Source organism: Stigmatopora nigra, chromosome 10 (genome assembly GCF_051989575.1).
Source record: "Stigmatopora nigra isolate UIUO_SnigA chromosome 10, RoL_Snig_1.1, whole genome shotgun sequence".
In the NCBI taxonomy this organism is placed as follows: domain Eukaryota; kingdom Metazoa; phylum Chordata; class Actinopteri; order Syngnathiformes; family Syngnathidae; genus Stigmatopora; species Stigmatopora nigra.
Window position 1 is genome coordinate 14,435,644 of NC_135517.1, and position 16,010 is coordinate 14,451,653.

Sequence of the window (16,010 nt, forward strand, 5' to 3'; positions counted from 1 at the left end):
CAGACGTTTGGTCGGCGGACAGTTTGTCGAACAGACGTTTGGTCGGCGGACAGTTTGTCAAACTGACGTTTCGTAGAGCGGACGTTTCGTAGAGCGGACGTTTCGTAGAGCGGGCGTTTCGTAGAGCGGGCGTTTCGTAGAGCGGGCGTTTCGTAGAGCGGGCGTTTCGTAGAGCGGGCGTTTCGTAGAGCGGGCGTTTCGTAGAGCGGGCGTTTCGTAGAGCGGGCGTTTCGTAGAGCGGGCGTTTCGTAGAGCGGGCGTTTCGTAGAGCGGGCGTTTTGTAGAGCGGGCGTTTCGTAGAGCGGGCGTTTCGTAGAGCGGGCGTTTCGTAGAGCGGGCGTTTCGTAGAGCGGGCGTTTCGTAGAGCGGGCGTTTCGTAGAGCGGGCGTTTCGTAGAGCGGGCGTTTCGTAGAGCGGGCGTTTCGTAGAGCGGGCGTTTCGTAGAGCTGGCGTTTCGTAGAGCGGGCGTTTCGTAGAGCGGGCGTTTCGTAGAGCGGGCGTTTCGTAGAGCGGGCGTTTCGTAGAGCGGGCGTTTCGTAGAGCGGGCGTTTCGTAGAGCGGGCGTTTCGTAGAGCGGGCGTTTCGTAGAGCGGGCGTTTCGTAGAGCGGGCGTTTCGTAGAGCGGGCGTTTCGTAGAGCGGGCGTTTCGTAGAGCGGGCGTTTCGTAGAGCGGGCGTTTCGTAGAGCGGACAATTCGTCACCGGCCAATTCGTTGCCGGACAATTCATTGACGGTTTCCCTCGCTCTCAAAATGTTGTGGTCTAAAAATGTACTTTAAAAAGAGGTTAAATATTATAGCAGTGGTGGGCAATTAATTTCACAAGGGGAATTAACCTGTGGCTATTATCTTCTATATTTACATGTACATGTTCATTAATTTGTATAGTCCCTTTATCCAATAAATCTAACTCAAACTTGAGTGCAGTTCAAATGCAGTTTCTAGACGACCAATCTATTTGAAGTAGAACCTCTGGTTGAAATGTACTGTTGACATGCGCAGTGAATGAATGGGCTCTTTAACTGCCAATTGCCCAATGAAAATGGATTGGACGCCTATTGCTGTCAATGGCAGAATTTGAGTTGACCTCACACACTGACTTGTCTAAGCTTTTCTGTGGAATTTTGTTTATTCAATATTGGCAGATTTTTCAATGGACAGCACAACAATCTGACCAGAGGTGCTACTAGAACATGAAGGCCATGTGTTTATCACCATTGGTTTGTTCATTTATTGTTGTTTGAATATGAAACTACGTTCATTGGAGAAAAGCCAACATTAAACAACATTCATTAACGAGCATTACATAGGAAATAGACCAAATTATTGCTTCCTTAAATCATTGTTTTACTGTCAGTCAGCACCATGGACAGAGGTCACATCTGTTCAAACTGGACAGATGAACTCCAAAGCCCTGATGCTGCGACACAAACTCAAGAGACTTCACTAGAAAAAATGGCAAGGGTGCAATTGTGCAATGTGCGTTCTCTGCAAACAATAAAGCAGTAGGTTAAGTTCGTCCAATCCCAGCAATTCTAGTCACAGATGTGAACTCTGTCCATGGTGCGTAGTAGTTTCCTATTCAAACAGCAATAAATGAACAAACCAATGGTGATCAACACAAGGCCTTCACGTTGTAGTAAAACCTCTGGTCAGTTTGTTGTGCTGTCCATTGAAGAATCTCCCGGTATTGAATAGACAAAATTCCACCCTAACCCATTGAAATGAATTGAAAACAAATTAATTTGTTCCAACCCTCTGTAAAAACACCAAAAACAGGATATTGGATTGGAAAAAAAGGTTTTATTTCTTCTGATTCGCCATATATTGACAAAGTAATAAATAATGAGTGGTTTAATAGTAATAAAATGTGATTAATAGATGTAAAATTAAATGTGTTTAATAGATGTAAAATTAAATGTTTTTAATAGATGTAAAATTAGACGCATTTCGCGGAGGGGAGACAATGACACACACGGAGGCGGAGGTGGGGCTGTTCAGGGTGACTTTATCCACGGCAACAACGCACTCGTAAATGAACAAACAAATTTAAATTAACTTGGATAACTATATACAGACACTCAACTATTAATGTAACTTGACACAAAACTGAATTTTGTTTTAATCTTTTTTTACCTTAGTTCTTCGGGTTGACCCCACGCGGACGTTTTGCCGTAGTCTTCGAAAGGAACGCATCAAGTGTTGATTGTTTTTTTGCCTCCCTTTCAGAATATTCCGATAATGGCACACACAAATATCATCACACTACGCGTAATCCAAGCTTTAGAATTAGCGCGCCACATCACGTCTACGCAAGTTCTCCGCATTGTACACTAGAAGCGGCTTCGTCGCAGTTGAAAACTTGCTGTGGGATGTAACTTTCCTCGGTGATAATCAAGGCAAATGTCTTGATGCGTCCGTCTGCTTAAGGATGGTGGAAATGGTTGACGTATTCCTCTCGTATTGCCTCGCGAGCTCAGTAACACGTACCCCACACTCATATTTTTCAATTATTTCGCGCTTCGTGTCCATTGTCAATGGTCGCCTACCCTTTGCATAACTCTGCTGATCCATAGTAATATTGTTTACCTGGTATGTAAATGTAATCAACGCGGGGGGAAAAGCGGCCGTGTGAGGAAATTCAAAGTCCGCCCACTGGTCGTAGAAATATTTTAAACACAAAAGAGATGCAAAAAAAGACAGTGCCATGTCCACGTGACTTGGTCGCATCACAAAATTTTGATCGTATCTCGGGCGAATTATTCGATCGAAATTTTCGTCGTAAGACAAGAATGTCGTATGACGAGCGGTCGTATCACGAGGTTTGACGGTAGTATGAAAAACTAACAAACCTGGATTTTGTCTTTTGAGAAACAAATCTGTGACAGTAAAGTTACCCTATCCACAAAATGTTGCATGAAAATATTTTCTGAACCAAAATATATCTTTGCCAGTGCACTTTAGCATATTTTCAACAGAAAGAGAGTGATATCAATAGCCTTTGTTCCACTTACCCATTTGGAACGCTATGGGACTAATTCACAACAACGCATCAGGACAAACCATCTTTCTCTTCTGGGACTCATGGAGAGTTTGATTGCCCAAGACTATGTAGCAACACCGGGACATGTATTGCTTGGGATGCATGGAATCCACCCTATTTTTGCACTTACCCTCTTCAAAGTGAGTGATGTGAGGTTTCAGCACATCGTACAAGAACTTAAGCCTGGGAGACTACACATCGTACATTCTGAAATTTTAGTCTGTAAGTCCGTGTGGATCAATATGTCAACCAGTTGGCATTTTTTTTTCTTTTGTCACAGCTTCTTATTTGGCAATATCTTGTTTACAGTACATTCATGCTCTTTTTGGTAATATTCATTCATTTTCTGAACCGCTCATCCTTACATGGGTCGCGGTGTGTACTGGAGCCTATTCCATCTGACTTTGGTCCGGAGGCAGGGACACTCTGCAGTGCAGTGCTGTTCTCTAAGCTTGCAACAATATCAAATCAATCATCCCAATTGGAATCAATTGATTTGCCAATAATCCATTCCAGCCTCCAAAAAGCACTACTGTCCTGTGTTTTGTGGAAGAAATTGAATTTTACTTTGCGAATACTTATAATATATAAAAATAGATTATAAAATGTAATACAAAGACAAAGTAAATAAACCAGCTATTCTAATGCAATTTAATAACAGTTGTAGTTTTTTTTTTAAGTTGGGTGTGGAACAATGAGGGGTGCAGCACATTGAGTGTAGTTAGTTTGGCATGGTTGCGTCATTCTGCATGTGAGCATATAATTCGTGATCTCAAGTAGCCCTTTATGAGTGTTTTCATTTGGGGTTTTTTATTTGACTTTTTGTCCTGCTCAACAACTCTGAAAGTGATGGAGTAACTGTGGATTTTCACGTTCACACCTATCTTGAACTTATTTGTAGGCCAGCGTATATAACAATCCCTGCGACCCTTGTGATGATTGCGTATTTGTTGATGAGAATACATCACATGTCATATGTAGGCAGCCCCCTCAATTCTTTTCCTCAGTATTGTGAGGAAATACGCACAACCCTTCCCGCATTTTACCTCAGACTGTTCTTTCCAAGTTACCTCCTTTCACTCCTACACATTATTGGGCATACAGCATTTTGATTGAAATGAGGTCTACATTGACCTTAATTGAACTTGTATGGCCTTAGTTCAATGATACATTGTGTACACACAATCCACATGTGCACATACACACACTCCAGGACTATAGCCCTTACTGTGTGTGAATGTGAGTGAGTGCGTGCGTGTGTGTGTCTGTGTGTGTGTGTGTGTGACCTTGACAAAGTGCACCACTCCTTCCCCTTATCCATCGAAGGAAGTGTTTGAGACTCTTGGGACTCATCAACCATTAACTCATAACTATTTAAAGAAATTGGGGGAAAGTTCATGTCCTCAGTTTATTGTGAAAATTGTCTTTTCACTGCTAGCAGCAAATGGAAGCAACACACACATCTGTTCGGGTCATTTTGATAAATTTGGTTGAGGCTGTTGCAACCCCCAAAAAGTAATGCATGTTTATGGGTGTTATTGAATCAGATCAGACTGAGTACCTGTAAATATATTTTTTAAATAACCCCTATAATTGACTGAGATAGGCTCCAGCATCCTCCACGACCATAGGAATGATAAGCGATTCGGAAAATGAATGAATGAATCCCAACAAGAGGTCGTGGGGGGTCCTGGAGCCTATCCCAATGAACTATGAGCACCAAGCGGGGGACACCCTGAAACGGTGGCCAGCCAATCACAGAGCACAAGGTGGTGGACAACCATTCACGCTCACACTCATACCTAGAACTGATTTGGAGCGCTATATCAGCCTATTCTGCATGTTTTTGGGATGTGGGAGGAAATCAAAGTCCCCAGAGAAATCCCACGCAAGACCGGCGAGAACTTCCAAACTGAACACAATGGGGATTGACCTGGAATCGAACCCTCGACCCCTGAGGCCAACACGCTAACTACTCAATCGCCTGACCGCCTAAATTAATATTTTGCATACTAAATTCAATTCAACAAATATGCTCAACAATTTGTGTTGGGAAAAAAGAATGCTATTTTTTAAGCTATTTCAGTTTTCCTATGAATAGATGGAGGATAAAACAAATTGGGAATTGAGGCTCTATGTAATGTCTTATTGTTTCCATATTTTAATAATGAGTTCATTTGCAAAGCAAGATGAACGTCCAAAACGATTGCATACACATCACAACATTCAGAGATGACAAACAAAATCCGAGTCACCCAGTTACCTAGTAATTAATGTATGAAATAAAGATGAAATTTAAGTCTTTGTACTTTACATTCCCAAATAAAAGCTGTTTCGTGATTTGGCTTCTTTTTCAGGCTAATTAATACTTCTCATCTCACTGTGAGTTGCGAAAGAGCAGTCATGGCATCTGTAGAGCTCAAATTTACAGTGAAGTACAAATGAGAAATTACGTGTGTTGGCAAATCCTGTTATCCCAAAAAGTGTTTCATTTTTGGCAGAATCTATACATTACATGTCAGTGCAACACCAAAATCCTCAAGTGTTTGCATTATAGAGATCATCTTTAGTCATATTACATCCAGTCACCTTATTTGCCTTGAGGACAGGGATTCAGTAAGATTTCTGTGTTTACAATGGTGCTCGGACGTTTGGTCACAGGTCTTTTGGTCGTCGGTCTTTTGGTCGCTGTTAGGGTTAGGGTTATGGTTGTAAAATGTAGATATTAAACCCTACCCTTAACCCTAAACCTAACGGCAACCAAAAGACCGGCGACCAACGGGGACCAAAAGAGCGGCAACCAAAAGACCAGCGACCAAACATCTTATCACGGTGTTTACAATACTCTGAAATTTTACTCTCAAAGTTTTTTTTTCTCCATAAGATTCAAGTCACAAAAGGTTTCTTCAGGATTTTGATAAACACTCAAATTCTCTTGTCGTTTTAAGCCGTTGAACTCACAGAATTAACTTTGCCCCCTGTGTGTCAAAATAAAAATTTCCAGTGAATGATTGACTGCGCCAGACTAGTGAGGGAGACACTAAGTTTGCCTTGCTTATGATTTTTTTCTTTTTTAAACCTTGCAGAGTTGTTGTTTTGTATGAGTAAGTGTTAATATTCATACTCGTAATACAATTGTTTGCCAAATAATGCATTGTCATGTCAGTTATGTCTCACGTTGTTAGGGACACTTTCATGAGGTAACAATATCCAATACATTTACCCAGAAATTCTGCCTTTTACAAATCAAATAAGGCTCAATTTTAAAGTTCCTTTCATTCATTCATATTCTGTACTGCTTGTCCTTACAAGTGTCAAGGGACGTGCTGGAGCCTATCCCAGCCAGGCAGGGGGACACCCTTAATTGATTGCCAACCAATCGCAAGGCACAAGAAGACGGACAAGCATCCACGCTCACACTCATACGTAGCAGCAATTTAATGTTCAACCAGCCTTTTCAGTCAATTGTAAAAAGGCGACGTTAAAGTTATAGTACTTTTTTGTCTCTTACCTGAACCAGAAGCGGACTTCAACTTTTGATGACTTAAGGTCGTTATGAAGAAGTGTGTAGAAATGAAAGTACTTTTTAAAGATTTATTTGATTACTGATGTTAAAAAAATACGTTACACTAAATTCAAAGCTTCGTGTGCGATAACCGAAGCAAAGATGTCAATGTATTTCTCCACGGTTATCGAGGCGGAGCTTCCTGCTTCTCGTTTTTTTTAAATTATCAAACCCGCCACGACTCGCTTGGAAGGGTTTCGCTGGTGTCTTTTTCAGATGCTTGCTTTGCTTTCAAGTCCATATAGATTACACTGGCTTTTTCGTAGATTTTCGACTCGGTCATGCTACCTCCAGTAAAAAAAAGGCAACCTGTACGGCCAGTGCTCGTAGATATCTTTATGCGGGGGAGATGAGGCTAGAAAGACAGTGTTCTGTTATCATAAGCATTCTCTCGCATACTCGCCCACCAGGCTATCTCGTATCTCAAAGCAAATATTTGCTTGGAATTTTTCTCATATCTCAAACTCTCTTATGTTAGGGCACTCGTATGTCAAGGTATTGCTGTATATGTACCTAGGTATTTGCTGTAAAGCCACACAGTCCTCACACACACACTTATATTATTGATAAGTAATCAAAGACTCATAGCCCAAGCACATGATGCTGAGCTGACTGAACTTCTGCTGATTCCAGACTGTGTCAGAGAGAGAAAATGCGTGTGTGCGTAGGTTCCCTTTCTATTGGTCATCACTTCCTGAGGAAAAGCATGACTGTGTGTACTGACACAACCACACACGGACAAGAAAACCTTCTCTTCTCTGTCAGTTGTTGGCTATTGAGCACATTGGTTAACACTTGGGATAGATAAGGGAAAACCTGGTGAGTAGATCATTTGTGTGCTTGAGTGTTTGTGTGTGCGTGTAGACAGGGGAGAGGGGTTTAAGTCAAATATATATTCCAGGGGTGGCGAAAACGCGGCTCTCGGGCCACATGCGGCTGCTCATCATATTTTGTAAATACTGTGGCTCTTTGCTTCATTTCATTTTTCTCTTATTTTTATTCTCGTAAAACACACTCAAATTCATCAGCACTAAAAACAAATAATAAATTATATTAAAAAAATAGTTTGTCTGATTTTGTCTGTCTGTTTTGGCAGGACTCTACGTGGTATGGCTCTTTGACTCTCACAGTTTAAAATCTTTGCTCTTTGTTTCGCCACCCCTGATGTATTCAGTTAATTCTTTGATATGATGGCTTAGATTTTTTTTTTAAATAAAATGTTATGCTTTCATTTCAAATTTTATGTTGATTGTTTTTTTAAAAATCTAATAAGGAGAAATGCTGCCTGGTATATTGCTTTAACTCTCTTTTAGAATTGGTCAATTCCTTTCATCTGTCATTTAATTTTATTTTGTCTCTCTTTTTTTAATTTTTTTAAACATTGATTATTTAACATGCAGCAGGGCACATTGACCGATCAAACACAAACAGGTCAGTAACATTAAAATGAATTATTAAGCAATATGGTTAGCAAGCTCGCCTCACAGTCGACAGGTTTAAGGTTTAATTCTTGACTCCAGGCTGCCTACCAATGGAGTTTGCACGTTGTACACATGCTTCTTTGGGTTCTCCAATGCTTTCTACATTTAAAGAAACGTATTGGAGCATTGTGTAGGGTGACCTGTCCGTTAACCTAAAGAACAGTGGTTCACTCCACGCTCTGACTGTAGAAGTCTCTTTTACATCAAATCGTCTATTCCCCAGAGTAACAAAGTGTCATTTTTTTTAATGTTTCTTTTAACTCTTTTTCTACATGCACGCCACAAGTCATCTCATCTCATTTTCTGAACCGCTTTATCCTCATTAGGGTTGCGGGAGGTAGTGTAGCCTATCCCCAGTTGATTCCAGGCCAAAGGCAAGGGACACCCGTGATCGGTAGTCAGCCGATCGCAGGGCACAAGGAGACGGATGACCATGCACACCCACAGTCATACCTAGGGGCAATTTAGAGTGTCCAATCAGGCCCGGGGAGAACATGCAAACTCCACACAGGTGGTTGTGACCTGGGTTTGAACCCAGGACCCCAGAGCAGTAAAGGCCGACGCGCTAACCACTTGCTCCACCGAGCCGTCAAATCCTTAAAACTATCTTCTACTACTATTACTATTACTACATTTTCTGCTTGTCCCGTAAGGGGTCACCACAGCGAATCAATATTTTCCATTTAATTCTGTCCTGTGAATCCTGGAGACCTTTTTATCTGTTCCAGCCTCCCTGCACGTGACTTCACTTCCTTTCCAAATTCTCCACCAGACTGCATTGTTGACCCTAAGTACTTGAAGTCCTGTACCTTCGTTTCATCTGGTCCCTATATCTTCAATGTTCTCCTGGGATCTTCTCATTTACACACATGCATTCTGTTTTACTTTTGCTGACCTTCACTCCTCTCTTTTCAACCGTATTTCTCGCATATAGGGTGTATTTGTTCCAAAAAAAGTTAATTGAATCGAGGGTGCACCTTATATGCGCACAAATGAGACTTGACAGGCACGAAACTGCAAGGTAACAAAGACAAAACGCCATAACGCTATGTGGCCGATACGGTCATTTATTTAAAAATTGAGAAATGATAAACAGATAAAACGTTAAAGGAAATGTATTTTGACATCTATGAATTAAAATTCAAGGGAAGAAAACTTATCTTGCATAAAATGTGAAAAAAAAAACTCACTTACTTGTGCCTCCTATTGCTCGCTCAGGGCGCTGCCATCTTACCTAGGGATGACAAACTAGACCACTACGCACATACTTCCTGTTTTTACTGCTCACATGACTTTTTTAATTTATTTATGTGCAGGCCACATCCTCAAAGAATATGAAATCCAGCAGACAGTCCTTTTGATTTACAGTATCTCAGAAATACCACGTGTGTGGATTATCTCAAGCTTTTCCCTTCAAAATAACACATTTGTACTCCCTATTAAAACCGTAAAAATTGAGGCTCCTTTGTTCCTGAAGATAGCATTAGTATGCTTCTACTCCATTCTTATAGCACAGGGGTTACCAACTCCAGGCCTCGAGGGCACCTATGCAGTCTGTTTTCTATGCCTCCCTCCTACAAAAATCACATGATCAACTCATCAACAGACTGTCCAGAATCCTGATAACAAGTATGATATGTGCCATCAAGGAGCGCAGTTGGTGACCCCTGCTCTAGCATCTTGTTCCCTTCTAGGAGTGTTTTAAACAATTCCGTTAAAAACTCGACTATTATTTCTGCTTGAGATTTCCATACCTCGACAGGTATGTCATCTGGGCCAACTGCCTGTCTAACTTCAGCTTTGATCATCTTTGACAATTCCTGGTCCACCACATGTTCCTCTACTCTATATGCTTCCCCTTTGGCCTTTTCCACCCCAACCGTTGACTTATGACTCATCTCCCTGTACCTTTTGTGTACTCCCTGTAAAAAAATATCTATTCATTCATTTTCCAAACCGCTTATCTTCAGGGGAAATTTAGGGTGTCCAACGAGCATACCATATATTTGGAATGTGGGAGGAAACCAGAGAACGTGGAGAAAACCCACACAAGCCCCTGTGTTGACCATGGTGCAGGATGTGGCTGTTTGCTGGTTAACAGACAATGGTGCCTCTACTTTCGAAATGAAATTGTGATTTCGTATCTTGAATTTTTCATGTAAAAGACATAATCCATTCCAAGGTCCCCAATACTACCCTTTAGTAGACAGTATAAATATACTAATTTTGTATAAAATATTTGTAAAACACAAAAAGTATAATCAAATAATAATAAAATACATTATAATTAATAAGGACTCATCTAGAGCCCCTATCCGGTCTGTTTTCCATGTGATTCAGGTGTGGTAGAGGAGGGTGATATGGAAATCAGACTGGATAGGGGCTCTCCAGCCACCCCTGAGTTTGGGGAATTCAACTTATGTCAATGATTAGATACTGGAATACTTTCTCGTGTTTTTTTTAATTCCTGTTGATTAAATTTTTATAATAATAATAATGATTTTATGATACTGTTAATATTGGTGACAGAGTTTTACATTATAAGTGTCTCAGATGATGGTGTGCCTTGAGGGTGAGAACATCATGAAGATGCAGTTCCCTCCTTGCCAATAGGCCACCAGCAGCGTTTTGGGAGATCGGCAGCACGAAAGCACATCCAATCCACAACAATTTCAAAATAAAATACAAGATTCTAGGGATGTTTTAGCTTTTGAGATTTTATTTTATGTAACTTGAAATTTCTTTAGTATCCAGAGGCAAAATTTCCCATCAAGGCCTTTCGTAACCTGAATATTTTGTATGCAGAGACATTCATAAGTACAGTCTAGACTCTAGACAATGATAACCTTTCAAACTTACAAGCATTTTAACAATTTAGAGTAGAGGTGCTAATTCATCTTTTATAATTTCCTTCAGACGGGCTTTATATTTGCTAATTAGTGATGCCATGATAAATTGACTAATCCAAAACTAATAATTATCAAATTGATTGAGAAAAATTGCCATTATAATTGATGATTTTTTTTTTACCGTAAGGGTGGATGGACCCAACACAGACAGGTAGAACAAAACCTGCCTTGAATGCTGTTTTGTATATAAATTCCTAAAGACAAGTGGAACCCCAATCTTTTGATAAACAGTTTCCATATTGCTCTACACACACTAATATTGGAATGTAGTCACAAATGCACCTAAACATGTTTGAACATTGGACGATTATGTCCTGTTGTACTGACCGTGAAAAAAAATTAGCAAAATTTGAAGGGCGGCCCGGTGAAAGAGTGGTTAATACATCGCTTAACAGTTCTAGAGTCGAGAGTTTGATCTTAAGTCCACTTTGTGACGTTTTCATTTTCTCCCCGGGCCTGCATGGGTTTTCTCTGGGTAGTCCAGTTTCCTCACACATCCCAAAAAATGTATGGTAGGCTGGTTGGACACTCTAATTTGCCACTGGGTATGAGTGTGATTGTGAATAGTTGTCCATCTCTTTGGGACCTGTGATTGGATGGCCACCGTGCCTGGTGTCCAAATTCAGATAGGATAGACTCCAGCGACCCTTGTGTGGATAAGTGAATTAATTAATGAAAAATGCTGAGTCGTTTGAAAGCATAGAATGACGCAGACAGTAAATGCAGAAGTGCTTAAGTCACTATTACTGCAAACCACACGATGACAGTGAATTGCTTTTTTTTAGAATTTATTGCTACACTTTCTCCTCACTAACACATTCATACAGATCAAAGCTATGCCAAAATATTTTCCCCTACTTCTCGATTGTTTGTACGTATGTGTGTGTGTGCTTATTTAAACACTTATTTGTTTCAAATTAAGTTCACCATACCGTAACCCACAAATCACAAACTACCCCATGGGGATTTATCGGCAAAAAGACAAGATTTTGGATAGTGAAAACAATTATTCATTCAGTCATTTTCTAAACTGCTTATCCTCTCAGGGGTCATGGGGGCTGCAGGAGCCTATCCAAGCTAATTATGGGCACCAGGCAGGGGGGGGGGGGGGGGGACACCTTGAATCAGTGGCCAGCCAATCGGAGGGCACATGGAGTCAGACGACCATTCATGTACGCACTCATAACTTTGGGCTTTTTATGGTGTCCAACCGGCATACCATGCATGTTTTTGGGATGAGCGATGAAACCGGAGAAACCCAGAGAAAACCCATAAATATGTATTGTCCTTAAATAAATCAAACCCAAACACCAATCGTCCTTAGGTAGTAGTATGATCTTAAATGATGGTTTGTCTCCTTGTGCCTTGCATTATCGTGACAACCAAATAAGGGTGTCACCCAACTGTTGGCCATAGTTGGCTGGGATAGGCTCCAATGGCTCCTGCAACCCTTATGAAGATAAGCGAAACTGAAAATAAATTAATGAGCTCTTGGTTATGCAAATGTTTCCTTCAACAGTGTTGTCACACGTATATCCTCACTTAATAGCGTAATGTTTTCCCCCCCACATGCAGTAGGTAGTAGATATTTTCTTTTCCAATTTTTACTATATACTGGCTTTCTATTCATGACAGTTCAAATGTTAATTACAATAATGCTACAAAATATTTCTGACAAGAAGAAACCAAGAATTGTTTATATTGTTGCTTAAAAATCCCAAACCTCAAACTTTACAGTTTAAAATCAGGTGTTTGTTTACTGATTATTTTTTTTTGCCTGGATATGAAAGAAATTTCAATTTACAAAAAATAAAATCTCAAAAGCTAAAACATCCCCTACTTAGACACTTATAATTTAAAAACTGTCATCAATATGCACAGTATCATAAAATCATTATTATTATAATTAGAGTTTCATCAACAGGAATCAAAGAAACACGAGAATGTATTCCAGTATCTAATCATTGACAAAAGTTGAACACATGGGTGGCCTCGAGAGCCCCTATCCAGTCTGTTTTCCATATCTCCCTCCTCTACCACACCTGAATCAAATGAAGAACTCATCAGCAAGCTATCCAGAAGCTTGATATCGATTCAGATTATTTGATATGAAAATATATGAAATTTTTTCTCAGTTTTACAACTTTTCTGTACACTGTAAAACATTTCTCTGTATAAATTACGGTATTACACCACACACATGAAATACAGCATGTCACTATTCGACTTTTGATGGAAAAGTAGTGCAATGATTTACAGTGTGGGCGAGCTAAAGGCAACATTGAATGCTGCAAAACCGGTTTGTCATCTTTTCTTTCTTTCATGCATATCTCCGTTTGTCCTTAGTTTTGACTTGCCCATTTCTTTACATTGTCCATTCTCCATGACTGGATGATCTATTTGCGTGAAAGGTGTTTGCTCAATTTCTTAATGTATGGCCTACTTATGGACACATTTTTTTATCAATCCCCTTCGCTGATTGACCGAGGAGAGTTGATGTTTTTTTTTCTTAGAAACATTAGTGGTATCGGTTGGCTTCTTCACAAAGAGGAAATTTGGCATGGATTTAGATCAGGGGTGGGCAAACTATGGTTAACCACATTGGGTCCAGGTTTTCATTCCAACCCATTAGGAGGCCACCTTTTCATCAATCAGTGGATTGCATTCAGGTGCTTCTTGTTTTCTCCAGAAATCTCATTGGGTAAAGTGCCACCCACAGCGTCCCTCGAGGACCGGCTTGCCCACCCCTCATTTAGATGCATATATAGGGCGTAGCACACATGATTTTATCACTTAAAACATTATCAAAAGTAAATTGCAAACATTGGGACTTTTTTTTAAACTGGCAGTATACCCGACTGTTGGCCTTTTGAAATGTGATGTAATGACTGAAATAAGGTCTTCTTACTCATTGCCGGGTGCAATCGTTCCGACGTGAGGCAGGACAAGATGTGGCGCAATATCCACAAGCGCCAGTGTCACGCATGTGCGCCGAAAAACGCACACATGAATGATGAAACCACGCTAATCAATTTTCATCTTTTATAGTGTCTTGACAGCGTGTTTATTCACGCAGCTGCAGATGTATGCGTGTTTCATTATTTCCATTTGCCATCCTGCCACACATACAAAAAATGTTGGTGTTTTGCTTGCAACGTGATTTATTAGATACCAAAGCTACAATGGGATTGGTAGAATTCTTCTTACTCACCCAAGTTGTTTTTTTTCCCTTACCTTGAAGGGTTTGCAAACTTTAGGTGTGTCTATTTTCAGTTTGTATCTTGCTGACAGCCTACAAAAAGACAAAAATCCAGCATTTACTTTCAGAAATAGTTTCCCCGGCATCTTAAGCTGAATGTTGCACTCAAAAACTAAGCGACAACAATGGCACAGTGTTGTGAATTCTTCTCTAAGTAGTCCCAAACTTATTTCTACAGCCCATAGCAGTTAAACAGCAAACAATAAGGTAAGTGCCAAAGGAGGATGTTTTTTCCCCCCCATGATCCATTTTTATAACACTACTACCTACATCTTCTTATTTGGCTTGTTGCATAATTCAACCCATTCATTGTTTTTGGCATCTATGAGTCCATTAGTAGCAAGCATGTTTATCGGAAGTTTATTTTCAGACTGTAGTAAGCCTTTATGGATTATTTATAACCTGTTTCCAGAGTTATTCATAGTTGCTTAAAACACTCGGACACTATGTACTATCAAATGTTTTGTTCCTCATGAACTTGAAAAACTTCATTTAGAGAAACTCCGTTCATATTTTTTTTCAAACTTCATTGAAATGAAAAGATGTATTTTTATGAAATAATCTTCATATTAATAGTGATTAAACTAATATTATGGAGGATTTTTTTCTCAAAATGGATACACTTTTCTGTAAACATCACATCACCACTGAATATATAACTATTAATAAAAAAATGCTGAATGGAATTACCCTGCGACCAATCCAGAGTATCATCTGCATTTCGCCCAAAATCAGCTGCGATAGGCAAAGTGATGGGGAATGCGGTGCTGAGGATGAATGAATGGAAGAAAATGTTAGTTTAACCTCCTAAGGCCAGAACTGTCAAATTGAAAGTACTTTTCAGCCAGGTCATCACAGTGACAGGAAAATACACACAATGAGTGACTTATTTCATGGGTCAGAGTCAAGCACACAAGAGTGCATTATTTGTATGTATGAATGCTTGAGCCACCCAAATATCATCAGGGATAAGACAGCCCCATTAAATGCAAAGTTCGTTCTGTTCCAATGCAGTCTTGCTGTTGACTAGATAATAGGCTGAAGGTAGGGGCAAACCTGACGATGTAGGGAGGTTGATCTTGTAATTACATTGTAATTGTACAACTGCACATTCTTGTCAACTCTCAAATAAAACACACAAGTGTCTGTATCTCCGAGACTGTTCCTCCTTATTTTCTTATCTCATCACCCGTTGTCCATCTGCACCAACCCCCCCCCCCACCCCCCAACCCAGTCATTCTTTCTTCCTTGTTTTACATTCTTTTAGCTGTTTTTCTTTGAAACAAGGACACATGCAGTAAATACGGAAATGTTGTATCAGCTTACACGTCAATGATCCAGTTTCTCTCTCTCTCCATAACAGACATGGTGGACACGCAACAACTCCTAGCCTGGCCTGTGGGCTTCAGTCTGAGTGCTGCCGATCTACCCGAGCTGGACGACAGCTCCCACTCGCTGGACATGAAACACCTGACTACGTTGGACTACGCCTCCATTTCGTCGTCCTCCCTATCGCCCTCGCTCATGTCCTCTGTCGGTGTGGCCTATGATCAGTCGCAGGGGGAAGACAATCTCACCAACCTAGACTACACCAGTATGCACCACTACAGGACTCATGCAGACATACAGAGTAAGTTAAGTCTTCCTTATTCATAAAGACTCATGTTGTAGAAACGTAGTTTGTAATCAAAGATTTAAATTGCGTCCCAATGAAAAGGTCACAAGGGCAAGTTTAAATGTTTAAAGATATAATTT

General features: G+C 40.3%; 1 protein-coding gene across 5 annotated transcripts in view; it reads left to right on the plus strand.

Annotated features, from left to right (window-relative positions):
* The window catches only part of pparg (peroxisome proliferator-activated receptor gamma), a 38,984-nt gene that overhangs the window by 8,040 nt on the left and 14,934 nt on the right, over positions 1-16,010 (plus strand). For 4 of the 5 annotated variants that reach the window (XM_077726532.1, XM_077726533.1, XM_077726535.1 and 1 more), the window contains exon 2: positions 15,619-15,885. In XM_077726532.1, the coding sequence (XP_077582658.1) occupies positions 15,619-15,885 (267 nt within the window). Of the gene's footprint in view, positions 1-7,301; positions 7,426-15,618; positions 15,886-16,010 lie in introns of those variants that run through there. The other variant, XM_077726537.1, reaches the window with a different exon arrangement.